The sequence below is a fragment of the Schistocerca piceifrons genome, chromosome 6 (genome assembly GCF_021461385.2).
Source record: "Schistocerca piceifrons isolate TAMUIC-IGC-003096 chromosome 6, iqSchPice1.1, whole genome shotgun sequence".
NCBI classification, from domain to species: domain Eukaryota; kingdom Metazoa; phylum Arthropoda; class Insecta; order Orthoptera; family Acrididae; genus Schistocerca; species Schistocerca piceifrons.
In genome coordinates, this window is record NC_060143.1 from 588738124 (window position 1) to 588752760 (window position 14637).

The 14637-nt window shown below is 42.2% G+C and overlaps 1 protein-coding gene across 1 annotated transcript in view; it reads left to right on the forward strand.

The window, feature by feature from the left end:
• The window catches only part of LOC124802464 (cadherin-99C), a 628642-nt gene that overhangs the window by 501021 nt on the left and 112984 nt on the right, over window positions 1–14637 (forward strand). The window contains exon 7 of the mRNA XM_047263250.1: window positions 12047–12196. Coding sequence (XP_047119206.1) covers window positions 12047–12196 — 150 coding nt within the window. The remainder of the gene's footprint in view (window positions 1–12046; window positions 12197–14637) is intronic.

Genomic DNA, 14637 nt, shown 5'->3' on the forward strand with positions numbered 1-14637 from the left:
ACTGACGCAGCGCATGCTGGCATTACTCTTGCGGCGATTGCCGGAGTCTATCTCCCCTGATGACGTATTGCGCCCCGACGTCGTATACTTTCCATCAACCAGAACGAACGCCGTTAACTGGCTAAAAGGCATGGCCGTTTACTACATATTTTGCGATGCTCCCAAAGGCACACTCGACTTTTGGTCCCTATTGATGACGACACATGCAGCTTTCAGCCGCCACCCGAAGTACAGAACTCGTTTCGCAAATTATTTAGGTTCATTATTTGCGGATCCTCCTGCTCACTGGGGCGTTCCGGGCATCAGACGCTGAAAATGAAGAAGAATCCTGGAACATATTGATCCTCTCCGGACGGAATAGGGGGGAACCCCTCCCAACAGACGAGAAGACGACTCGGACGCTCGGCTACGGCAGTTGTAGGATCTTTCTTTATAATGAAACAAAAATAAATCTATAATACAAAAAAAATGTTATAAAAATTAAAGAAATAAATAAAAAAAAAGAACAACATCGAAAAACCCACTCCATCCTCTTCCTGATCCTTCGAACTCGAAAAAAAAAAAAAAAAAAAAGTAGCGTTTTTGATTCGTAATCAAAACCTCTTCGGTTCCGGGTTCGATCCCCGCCACTGCCTAAATTTTGATAAATAATCAGCATTGGCGGCCGAAGACTTCCGGCATAAGAAGTCAGCCTCATTCTGCCAACGGCCTTGTCAAAGAGGGCGGAGGAGCGGATAGAGGTTCAGGGCACTCTCTTGTCGTAGGGGTGGGAAATTGCCCCTAAAGGCGCAAGAATCAGCAATGATCAACGACATGAGGATGCAGAAGGCAATGGAAACCACTGCATTAAAGACACGTAACGTGTATCCACAGGACATGTGGCCTGTAATTGGAGAAGTGTCATGATGATCTTTCCATTGGCAAAAGATTCCGGAATAGTGCCCCATTCGGATCTCCGGGAGGGGACTGCCAAGGGGGACGTTACTATGAGAAAAAGATTGAATAATCAACGAAAGGATAACGTTCTACGAGTCGGGGCGTGGAATGTCAGAAGCTTGAACGTGGTAGGGAAACTAGAAAATCTGAAAAGGGAAATGCAAAGGCTCAATCTAGATATAGTAGGGGTCAGTGAAGTGAAGTGGAAGGAAGACAAGGATTTCTGGTCAGATGAGTATCGGGTAATATCAACAGCAGCAGAAAATGGTATAACAGGTGTAGGATTCGTTATGAATAGGAAGGTAGGGCAGAGGGTATGTTACTGTGAACAGTCCAGTGACCGGGTTGTTCTAATCAGAATCGACAGCAGACCAACACCGACAACGATAGTTCAGGTATACATGCCGACGTCGCAAGCTGAAGATGAACAGATAGAGAAAGTGTATGAGGATATTGAAAGGGTATTGCAGTGTGTAAAGGGGGACGAAAATCTAATAGTCATGGGCGACTGGAATGCAGTTGTAGGGGAAGGAGTAGAAGAAAAGGTTACAGGAGAATATGGGCTTGGGTCAAGGAATGAAAGAGGAGAAAGACTAATTGAGTTCTGTAACAAGTTTCAGCTAGTAATAGCGAATACCCTGTTCAAGAATCACAAGAGGAGGAGGTATACTTGGAAAAGGCCGGGAGATATGGGAATATTTCAATTAGATTACATCATGGTCAGACAGAGATTCCGAAATCAGATACTGGATTGTAAGGCGTACCCAGGAGCAGATATAGACTCAGATCACAATATAGTAGTGATGAAGAGTAGGCTGAAGTTCAAGACATTAGTCAGGAAGAATCAACACGCAAAGAAGTGGGATACGGAAGTACTAAGGAATGACGAGATACGTTTGAAGTTCTCTAAAGCTATAGATACAGCAATAAGGAATAGCGCAGTAGGCAGTACAGTTGAAGAGGAATGGACATCTCTAAAAAGCGCCATCACAGAAGTTGGGAAGGAAAACATAGGTACAAAGAAGGTAGCTGCGAAGAAACCATGGGTAACAGAAGAAATACTTCAGTTGATTGATGAAAGGAGGAAGTACAAACATGTTCCGGGAAAATCAGGAATACAGAAATACAAGTCGCTGAGGAATGAAATAAATAGGAAGTGCATGGAAGCTAAGACGAAATGGCTGCAGGAAAAATGTGAAGACATCGAAAAAGATATGATTGTCGGAAGGACAGACTCAGCATACAGGAAAGTCAAAACAACCTTTGGTGACATTAAAAGCAGCGGTGGTAACATTAAGAGTGCAACGGGAATTCCACTGTTAAATGCAGAGGAGAGAGCAGATAGGTGGAAAGAATACATTGAAAGTTTCTATGACGGTGAAGATTTGTCTGATGTGATAGAAGAAGAAACAGGAGTCGATTTAGAAGAGATAGGGGATCCAGTATTAGAATCGGAATTTAAAAGAGCTTTGGAGGACTTACGGTCAAATAAGGCAGAAGGGATAGATAACATTCCATCAGAATTTCTAAAATCATTGGCGGAAGTGGCAACAAAACGACTATTCACGTTGGTGTGTAGAATATATGAGTCTGGCGATATACCATCTGACTTTCGGAAAAGCATCATCCACACAATTCCGAAGACGGCAAGAGCTGACAAGTGCGAGAATTATCGCACAATCAGCTTAACAGCTCATGCATCGAAGCTGCTTACAAGAATAATATACAGAAGAATGGAAAAGAAAAATGAGAATGCGCTAGGTGACGATCAGTTTGGCTTTAGGGAAAGTAAAGGGACGAGAGAGGCATTTCTGACGTTACGGCTAATAATGGAAGCAAGGCTAAAGAAAAATCAAGACACTTTCATAGGATTCGTCGACCTGGAAAAAGCGTTCGACAATATAAAATGGTGCAAGCTGTTCGAGATTCTGAAAAAAGTAGGGGTAAGCTATAGGGAGAGACGGGTCATATACAATATGTACAACAACCAAGAGGGAATAATAAGAGTGGACGATCAAGAACGAAGTGCTCGTATTAAGAAGGGTGTAAGACAAGGCTGTAGCCTTTCGCCCCTACTCTTCAATCTGTAGATCGAGGAAGCAATGATGGAAATAAAAGAAAGGTTCAGAAGTGGAATTAAAATACAAGGTGAAAGGATATCAGTTATACGATTCGCTGATGACATTGCTATCCTGAGTGAAAGTGAAGAAGAATTAAATGATCTGCTGAACGGAATGAACAGTCTAATGAGTACACAGTATGGTTCGAGAGTAAATCGGAGAAAGACAAAGGTAATGAGAAGTAGTAGAAATGAGAACAGCGAGAAACTTAACATCAGGATTGATGGTCAAGAAGTCAATGAAGTTAAGGAATTCTGCTACCTAGGCAGTAAAATAACCAATGACGGACGGAGCAAGGAGGACATCAAAAGCAGACTAGCTATGGCAAAAAAGGCATTTCTGGCCAAGAGAAGTCTACTAATATCAAATACCGGCCTTAATTTGAGGAAGAAATTTCTGAGGATGTACGTCTGGAGTACAGCATTGTATGGTAGTGAAACATGGACTGTGGGAAAACCGGAACAGAAGAGAATCGAAGCATTTGAGATGTGGTGCTATAGACGAATGTTGAAAATTAGGTGGACTGATAAGGTAAGGAATGAGGAGGTTCTACACAGAATCGGAGAGGAAAGGAATATGTGGAAAACACTGATAAGGAGAAGGGACAGGATGATAGGACATCTGCTAAGACATGAGGGAATGACTTCCATGGTACTAGAGGGAGCCGTAGAGGGCAAAAACTGTAGAGGAAGACAGAGATTGGAATACGTCAAGCAAATAATTGAGGACGTAGGTTGCAAGTGCTACTCTGAGATGAAGAGGTTAGCACAGGAAAGGAATTCGTGGCGGGCCGCATCAAACCAGTCAGTAGACTGATGACAAAAAAAAAAAAAAAAAAAAAAAAATCGTTGTTATTACAAAGTGGTGGCGGCTGTTGACTGTACTGATGAGGATATGGGTTGGGTGGTAGCGGGGCTTGGGGGAGACGAGGATGGTTCAAATGGCTCTAAGCACTATGGGACTTAACATTTGAGGTCATCAGTCCCCTAGTCGTGGAGCTACTTAAACCTAACTAACCAAAGAACATCACACACATCCATGCCCGAGGCAGGATTCGAATCTGTGACAGTAGCAGTCGCGCGGTTCCGTACTGAAGCGCCTAGAGCCGCTCGGCCACAGCGGCCGGCTATGGAGGTGAGGAGAGACAGAATATTCGTGACGAATAATGTCTGTGAGAACCATACTGTCCTAGGAGCACGCCATCTCAATGACCTCTTGTGCCAGAGCTGTCTGCCGACTGGAAGAAGTCGGGTTGACGATGCGCGGCATCCAGAGGGAGAGAGCCTAACTGGGGCGACAGCGGCGGTGGCGTTGATCCCGTGGAAGAATCTCGTAAAGCGACTATTGGTCGTGGGAAATGCCTTGGAGGTAGAGGTGGGAAATCCAGGCGATTTTGAGGACTAGGAGGCTGGCAGAGAACAGCAGTGTGCGAGAGCTGAGGGCAACCAATTACCATCCCCGACGTGGCGTAGGCTTTTGCCCTTGTCGACGGATAAAGGTTGCGCACGAACGGTCTGTCACTGGGTGCCGTAATGTGCCATTTAAGCACGTCGGAAACGCCGCCGTACATGAATCTGCTGGGTGTGGACTACCACACTTGCGGCAACCAGTATGACTTCTACATTGGCTTGCCCGATGATGAAAAAGCTAACAATTCCTACATTGAATGACTGGTGCGACGTTCTACTGGTTCTACTGGGAAACGTGTCTCCAGACTAGCAACATATGAGGACAGAGTTTGGGAGCAGAACATAGTCAAACAGAGAGGAATCGGCACAGTTTGTACATAATGTGAATGATGTTTCTTAGTGCATCGTTCGATACTTGCGACAGAATATATGTTCTCCATTGCGTCAGCCATCTCCATGTCTGTCAGGCTGATGTCAACATCACAAATAATGCGATAGGTATGGAATAGGAAGTTGGGAATATAGACGTCAGACTTACGATCTTTTAAAACAGGGACTTGTGTCAAAGCACTAGCAGCCGCAGCAGTTTTCAGTTCTATCTTAACTCTGTTTCTACGTAGCGGACTAATGTCAACAATGTCATGCTTGAGATGAGAGTTACAGGAAAATAATAACTTGCCCTGACATAGGGTGGAGTTTGCCAACGTTCTTGTCCGAGCTCTCCACGAAGGCAATACAGGTGCCTGCATATGATCGACTGTACCGGTGCTGACACTCGGGCGTACGACCGCAGCAGAGGAAGCCAACTGTTGACTCTGAGAGCGTTACGAGTTTGTCTGCGCTGTACCATTACTAGAAAGGCTAACGGAACCCAGTAACTCACACATGTCACAGGCTGGGACGGCGGAGAGTCGACACCCAGCCGTTTACTTGCAGGTGCATTGGCTTCAATGGCGCAGCCGGAAGGATCACTGGGGTAGCTAAATTGATGCCTAACCTGACGGAACTGTTGTTGGTGGTGGTGATAGTGCTGGAATTGGTGTTGTTGTAGCTGCAACAGCTAAAACTAGTGCTGTTGAACCAGTTGTTGCTGCTGAAACGGCAGTTGTTGATGATGGTGGTACATAAGTTGCTATTCGGGTTGATCTTGAAGCTCGTGTTGGTGTTGGAGAAACTGTGTATCCGAGTGTGGTGACTCAGCCTGCTGGATCTCACCACGGTTGTCGGACGTCGGTGGTACGCGTAACGTCTGTCGGTGCGTGTTGATGGCAGATCTCTAGTGCCGACCGTATGACCAGACCCGTGTCAGGGGGCCGGCCATTTTACGGTGAACTATACAGTGCTACCGCCGCGAACGTGTGTCGAAGGAAACACACACAATCCGGCGTACGCTACACTGCGCGTAAACGATTCTTCTCGAATAACGATTAAATGAGTAGGGAAATACTAGTACGAACGCGAATAGCACGACACTCGTCGCGAAAAGTAAACAAATTACGATCATGCGGAGGGCACTAGCGAGAACGTCCGAACGCTGCGACGGAGGGAGCGACTCGGGTGCTCTGCGTTACTCTTCTTTGTCACCCCGTTTCACCCGCATCCCTTCCTCTATTGCAGATGGGTGGTTCTTACCCCCACGTACTGCACTGCCTTCCAGTTCTGAGCTACGTTTAAAATGCCAAGTATCTGGATCATTGGGACATTAGTTTAAAATCAGTACCGAAGAGATAGACTCAGACAGTAAAGTAACCTGGTAAAAACGTGTCACAAGAGAACATAATCTAGTATTACGAGGCGGCTGAATGCGGCGAGAACGATTAATCTAGTAGGAGACGTCCCCTTGGATAGCCGAGCCTCGGTTACGGAAGGCAGTCAGCGGGAACGCCTTCCCTGTCCGCGTTGTCAGTCTGCTTCGGGATTTAATAATAATAATAATAATTATTATTATTATTATTATTCAACATCGAATAATCAAATACAATCCCTAGAAATAATACAGTTTCAGGACATCATACAGATTATTCTTCTGAATACGTCAGTTTATAAATTACAAACTAAAGATTTGTTTGTATTAATAAATTTTACATTTTGATGGATTTTACGTCTGGTAGTATACAATCACGATATTACAAATATCGTTTTTATCAACATTATATTAGTTGTAGGTTACTTAAAACTATGAGCTTGACATACTTATGAAGCACTTTTCATACAGATATAATACTCGTCTAGGGAATAAAAAGGGTTTTCAGTTACAATTCTTTTTAGCCGATCTTTTAATTTGTTAGTAGGAAGGGTTGTGAGACTTTTTGGTAGGGCATTGGCTAGCTTCACCCAAATGAGGTGCATTTTTTTCATATAAATCTCTTCTGTGGCTATTTACATGGTATCTGAACTTTTGCCTTGTATCGTACTGGTGCAGGTCACAGTTGAAATTTGGATTTATTGTTTCCACAAGCAGTATAACTTTCAATATGTATACACCTATAATGGTAAGCACACCTAATTTTGGGAACAGATTCCGACATGATTCTCGAGGTTTGGCACCACAAATAATTCTGTTAACTTTTTTCTGTAGTATTAATAATGTACTTAGGTTGGCTTGAGTTGTTGCACCCCATATTTCTACAGCATAGTTTAAGTTTGATGAGAATAGGTCATGATAAGCAGTTTTTAGTACACACGTGTCCTTACAATATTTGCTAATCATATTTATAGCAAACACATTCTTCGACAGCTTACATGCTAAGGAATCAATATGCATGTCCCATTTGAGGCTGTCCTGGATTGTAATTCCCAAGAACTTTGTCCATTTTTCCTTTTTTACAATGGCATTTCCTATGGATAATTTCATGTCAAATTCTATTTGTTTCCTTGTCTTAAATTCCATCATTGCAGTCTTTGAAGCACTTACATTTAGATGGCTTTCATTAAAATACTTGACTATTGCATTAGTTACACTGTGGCACTGTACCTCCAGTCTCTCATAGTGTTTGTGATTACACACTACTGATGTGTCATCTGCATACAATATTTTTGTACAGTTAGGAGAACAATACTGTATATCATTAACATGAATCAAGAAAAGAAGGGGTCCCAAGAAAGAACCTTTAGGCACTCCATATTTGATATCTGTAATTTTAGATTTGTAGGACCCACCGTTTGTTTTAAGCAGGACAAATTGTTTTCTATTGCTCATATATGATTTTATTAGCTCATAGCCAGTTTCTCTTATACCCAGGTTCCACAGCTTGTCAAGTAATATGGTGATGTTGACACAATCAAAAGCTTTTTCTAGATCAAGGAACACTCCAGTTACGTACTCCTTGTTCTCTATGGCCGTTATTATTTTGTCTATTAATTGTGCTGCTGCTACTGATGTTGACTTGTTTTTCATAAAGCCATTCTGATTTTCAAATATTAAATTGTGTTGACTCAGGAATGTCATTAGTCTAGTATAAATAACTTTCTCAACTACCTTAGAAAATGCAGGTAAGATTGAGATGGGGCGGTAGTTTTCAATTTTAGATTTATCACCTTTCTTGTGAATCGGGGTTACTTGTGCTGTCTTTAGACTATCTGAGAAACAACCTGATGCAATTACATCATTTACTGCTGTGGCCATGGCATCAGATATGTTGTCTATGCATCTTTTCAGTGTACTGATAGACAATCCATCATAGCCTGCTGATTTTATATTTTTTAATGACATTACTATGTTTCTGACTTCCTTGTTATTGGTTGGGGCCAAGTATATGCTTTGTTTGAATGTAATGCCCCTATATCTATGCTGAAGATTCTTAAAATGGTCATTGACAGATTTTCCAACAGAAGAAAAGTACTCATTAAAAACATTTGCAATCTGACATTGACATTTCATGGTGTGCCCTTTATGGTTTATAGTAAAATCACTTGTTGATCTATCCTTACAATCCCTAAAGCTATTTATTACTTTCCAAACAGCTAAACCTTTGTTAGTAGAGTTTCTTAACATTGTGGCTACGTATTTACTTTTAGTTTCTAGCAGAAGATCTTTATAGTAATCCTGACAGTTCTTAAATTCTACCTTTAGTCTATTATTATTGTTATTATTTATCATTGCATATTGGAAAAGTCTAAGTTTCTCTCTTGCTGTTTTTACTTCATGATTTATCCAGTTATTTTTTGTATCTTTTTGCAGTCATCTACTGTAAAGGTCATTTCTGGACATGAGACATTGAAGCAATAATAAAAATCTGATGAAAACTCACTGAAAGCAATGCTGCTTTTTTGACCCCATTGTAAGCTTTTTAGCAAACTGTTGAAATCTTTTAGATTGTCGTCATTGGTCATTCTTTTTGTCACATATTGTTTCTCTTTTCTATTGACATGAAGATTTTCAGCTTCTATCAATACCTGTACTGCGTGGTGGTCAGAAATGACAAGCTTCAGAACTGATGCAATGCATGTAAAGTGGGACATGTTAGTTATAATGTTGTCAATGCATGATTTTACACTATTGACCTCTCTAGTGGGCTCGTTTATCAGAAATGTTAAGTTAAATTGAGCTAGTATTAGCATTAGTTTTTTAGATACAGAGTCATTGGACAGCAAGTCAATGTTTATATTTCCAGTTAGTATTATGTTAACGCAGCCATTTTTTTTGCAGTGTTTACTGTCAATGTCAACAAGCAGGTCATTAAGAACATCAAAGAAACTATCTAGGCTACCAGATGGAGGTCTGTATAGACCTATAATAATTAAGTTCTCTTTCCCCCACTTATAATTAATTGCTGCTAGTTCTATTACACCCTCAATGCTGAAAGCACTTACATCTATTACACTGTAATTACTACCACTGGCTGCAAAGATAGCTACCCCACCACCACGTTTCTCTTTTCTACTGAAGTCAGAGCAAAAGTTCATGCTGTGTACCAGTGTTCACTTATAACTAAAACATCAGGGTTATCAATTGCTGCAATGGTATCCAACTCATTGTGCTTATTGCCAAGACTTTGAAAGTTCTGTTGAATTAATTTGAAAGTGAATTTGGATTGTTGAACGCTTGATGGACGTGTCACCCTACCAGAACCACTTATACATTTATCCCTAAAAAAGAAATATCGGTTGACAGAGTGGTTTGGTATTTTTTACTATCCATTTATTCAAGTTGGTCTGTTTCCATGTACTGGGAGCCTGGGAAGAATCAGCTTTACCTGGTGTTTTCAGCAGCCATTTGTCCAATGTCGTCTGTCTATACCCATTCCTGCAGTGTTCTTGTGTTGTGGAGCACTCATTCTTCGAATGTGTGTGTTTTGAGCATACGTTGTTCCTGGCATTTACGACGAATTCACAAATAATGGACGCTAAGTCGCTTTTTCCGCGCCGATTGAGGTGAAGGCCGTGATTGGTGTAAAGATCTCTACTAAAATGTTGCTCGTCAACCATTTGTACATTTGCGTAACGGTTGCAAATTTCTGCATATTGACTGTTTGTGTATGCTACTGCCTTGTTTACACACGAGAATTGAGGCAAGTCATACCTGTGTGCAATATCGAGAACAATGACGTTTGAGTCATTTGGATGGTTTAGGGCAGATTTTAGGGCATTAACAGCATGCAAGCCATCGTTGTGTGCGACGTCATTTGCCCCACCACATATTACAATGAAGTCTTCCTTCATTGTCTTTCGAGAGATATTGTTTACAGTTGAAAGTACTTGGTCAAGACGAGCGCCGGGTTTAATAAAACCTGAAGCATTTACTTCACTGTTTACGCTTTTTATTTCGTGTGCAAGACCTCTAAGATGACTATCACCCATTAAACATCGTTTATTCTTCTTGCTGCATTTGTGGTGTTAGTTAAATTAACTGTCGTCTTGAATGTTGAATTTACCTTGCTTCTGTTTATGAGTGACGGTTTTTGGCTGGCGAGGTTCCACATTTTGCTTAATAACTGGCTTTTCTTTCAGATGGGGCACGATTTGATCTTTTGTAGATAGGCCTACCGTTTTTTGGAGCACGGCAGGAGAATTTATTACTAAAGACGACGAAATGATTGCGCTATGGTTAGCGTTACCGGTACACCCAGAATGTGTTGGAAAACTTGAAATGGCGACGGAATCTTCGGTCACTGTGTACACTTTATTTCTGTCGAATTCACTTACGCCTTGCTCGGCGGTTTTTAGTTTTCTATGATCATTTTCAAGACATTTGAGTCTATCAGCTAACACTTTGTTTTCTGCCAAGGATCTGCGCACAATTTCTTGCAACGAATTAATAGTTTCAACTAGTTTTGCTTTGTCAGGATGGACTTCACATGTTAACACTTACATTTTGATCCGGATGATTTTTCACTGCGAGTTTTTTGCGTGGCACTAGACTTGAAACTTTGCGAAGCACTTTTGTTGATCATCTTCTTCTTGCTATTGATGCCGGATAACATTTGAAAATTCGAAATAACTGGAGGCACAGACTCACTAAACTCCTCAGTCGCCGCCATCAGCGTTTCGGCTGAGTATCCGATTTTCCGTGTGCGCATCCGCGGCCGTCCCGCCAGTGCTCGCCCTGCTTCAGAGCTCCGCTGCTGCCGACTCGTCATTTTGTCTCAACCGAACGCCGCGCTCGTCCTCAGCTATGCGGGAGCTAAAAGGCCATCGGGTTTCCCCAGTGCAGGCGGCATAGCGCTCCGCTGTATCTCGTACACACCGACAACGTTGAGGGCCTTTACTGCGTCCTTAGGCAGAACCTGTACTCGTGGAACCTGTACCGAAGAGAACTGTCAGAGGATATTGAATGTTTACATTGAACGTTCACATTTGCTTCACATCGCTCGACGCACTGTTGCTACGAAAATCGCCTCGTAACCCGCATTTGCTTGCACAAGCGTTCACATTGTCGGTGCGTATGCTCGAGCATGCGACATAGGTATGGTTGCACAAATTTACATATCTTAAAATCGATGAAGCCTCGAGGTCGTTTTCGCTTGTCAGGCTTGCTGTTATGGGTGTGACCGCGTTAATACACGTGGTGATTATGACATATGAGCCACTTTTTCTGGGTGATTCGGCCAGTTTTAGTTCGGAAAAATTCGTCGTTGCCAACGGTCACTTCTCATTTAACGCACAATTCTTTAAAAATAATAATATAGCTACAATCAGGAATATTGTATTACATAATAAGAAATCTCCATCGAGAGTTTCATACATCATGAACGAAAAGGATGGGAAGGGTGTGTAGTGTGGATTCTGCTCCTACCCTGCACTGAGCACATTGGTTGGTGAAAGATGCCGTTTTCGAGTGTTTGATGTAGATTCTCGTCCTGGACTTTGTCTCGGTATCGAGTGAATGCTGGGCTTACGGTAACAGCAATAGATATCGTGTCGTCACCAGTGCGGGTGTGAACATTATCGCAGACTCTAGTGCTCTCTCTGTCTATGTTGCCTACAATGAACGTGACACGTGATGATATTGTAACAGCGAATGTGTATACTCGACACTCTTCGCCAGGGAAGGCTAATTAGATCTGTAGAGGAGCGGTTCCGGCATTGTGAGAGGAGTTGAGATGCCTTCACTGTTTGAATGAGGAACTCTTCGTGTTGCAGGACCGCGCGCGTAACGCGTCGGAGCGGCTGTCGGCGACGACGACACTGACTGTGACGGTGCAGGATGACGACGACCAGGAGCCGTCCTTCATCTACCAGGGCTGCACGCCGCTCAACGGCGTCTGCATCAACCCCGAGTACTCCGCCTCGGTGAGTCTGCGAAGCTGAGGCACGCTCAGGACCAACGAATGACAATTTTGTGATAACCCATTAAGGCGTAACATGTCACTGATAATACACTTCATTAATAACTGATTTTCGCATACAATTAGACATAAACGCGAGAGGTATATGTATTTTGTTTTAACCTTTTTGTGGTACTCGAGAAGTTCTTCTGATCAATTTTTTAAAAATTTGTTGTTGTTTTATAATCGTGTTTTCTGGCTTGTTTGATGCTCTTTTGTGCCAACCTCTCCATCTCTGAGTACCACTTGCATCATACGTCCTCAATTATTTATTGGTATATTTCACTCTCTGTCTTCCCATATAATTATTATGCTCTAGTACTGTGGAAGTTACGTCCTCTCGCTTTAACACACATCCTGCCATCCTGTCTCTTCTCCTCGTCAGCGTTTTCTATATGTTCCTTCCTTCGTCGATTCTACGGAGAACCTCCTCGTGCCTTATCTTATCAGTTTTCCTAATTTTCTACGTCCTTATTTACAACCGTGTCCCAAACGCATTTATTGTCTTATTTTCCTGTCTTCCCTTAGTCCGTGAATCACTACCGTACAATGCTGTGCTTCGTACATTTATTCTCAGAAATGTCTTCCTCAAATTAAAGCTGATGTTTGATATTAATATACTTCTTTGACCAGGAATACCCTCTTTGCCTGTGCTAGTCTGCTTTTTATCTCATCCTTGTTCTGTCAGTTATTTGTTGTTTTGCTTCCAGGTTAGCAGGCTTCCTAAATGGACACAATTTTAATGTCAAGTTTATCACTACTCTTATTTCTGCAACTCCTCATACATGTGACTTTATTTGGTTTACTTTTGATTTAAGGTGTGTGCTCATTAGATTGTTCATTCCCTTCAACAGATCTTCATCTTCATTGAGGTTAACAATGGCATCAACAAAGTTTGTCGTTGATATCTTTCCGCCCTGAATTTTAATCCTGCTCTTGAATATATTTTTTTAATTTTGGTCATTGCTTCTTTGATGTATAGATTGGACAATAGGAACGAAAGAGTTATATCTGTGCCTTAGACCCTTTTTGGTGTGAGCACTTCATTTTTGGTTCTCCATTCTTATTGTTCCCTTTTCGTTCTTTTACATATTGTATACCAGCCATTTACCCACAGCACTCTCTCTCTCTCTCTCTCTCTCTCTCTCTCTCTCTCTCTCTCTCTCTCTCTCTTGATCTCCTATCTCCTCGGTCTTCCTCATTGTTTCCATCTCCTCCTTCCCCACTTCTCTGTCCATCCCCCCTCCCCCTCTTACCTCTCTTTGTCCATCCCCTGCTCTCCCCCCTCTCTCTTTCCATCTCTCCTCCCCCTTCTTCTGCCATCTCCACTTCCGTCTGTCTCTGTCTCTCTCCTGCTCCCCCTCTATCTGTCCATCACCTCTTCCTCTCCCATGTCTCCCCAACTCCTCCTCCTCCCCTCCTTCTGTCTCTCTCTTTCTCCTCACCCATCTATCTGTCTATCTACTCCTCACCACTCTCACTTTTCATCTCCTCCTGCCCATGTGCCTTTTCATCTCCTCCTATCTTTGTCCATTCCCTCCTTGCCATCTCTGCTCAGCCCTGCCCATCTGTACATTTACCCCTGGAACATTGTTGTTGCACCTTGTTCATCAGATTGATTTATATCAGTTAGTATGGCACAGATGTGTTATACCTATGACTGTTGGGTAACATATGGTGCTGTCTGATACCAGAGGACAAAAAACTATTTTAACCCAAAGATAAGGTTCACAGAGTGTTTGGAAATTCCTGTTACAAACGTCTAGGACTTGTAGAGGGGAGTGAGTACATAATATTTTGAATAGGAACCCATGTTCAGACATGTACCTTTCCATTCTATGATGATTTCATTTCAGATGTGTAGTGTGCCACATCTGCTCAGAGGAAAAAGAAAGATCTTGAGTTGCTTGTCCTGGTATGCAAAAGGGTAGACAGGATGACATGTACTACATTAGATGCTCAGCTGATGCCATTTAATGTCATATGCAAAGTTTGATTTATGATACTCCCATAGAGATGGAGGAAGATCTGCTGGTGCGAGTTCTGGCCACTTCAATAGAAATTGAAGAGACACCGGGTGGGATGGTGAGCACATGCCAGAACATGCTTCATAGGTACAATGTTTGTAGCAACATCGGTGGTCACCACATCGAGCCACTGTTGTAATGCATCGGTACTGTTCTGCATGTACAGTATGCTGGGTTCTTTTTTGTTTTGGAATAATATAAACACGTAATATTTAAGTGGTAATACAAACAAATTTGCTTGAGTGACAAATGGATGTTTCATTATGTTTCCATTTGAATTGTTAGCTTATAATGGTACTGTGTCAACCCTAATCCAGGTCCTGAAGCTGTAGTCAATTCTTGGGTAATTGAAGCCATCATAGAACAGAAACAGTATGTT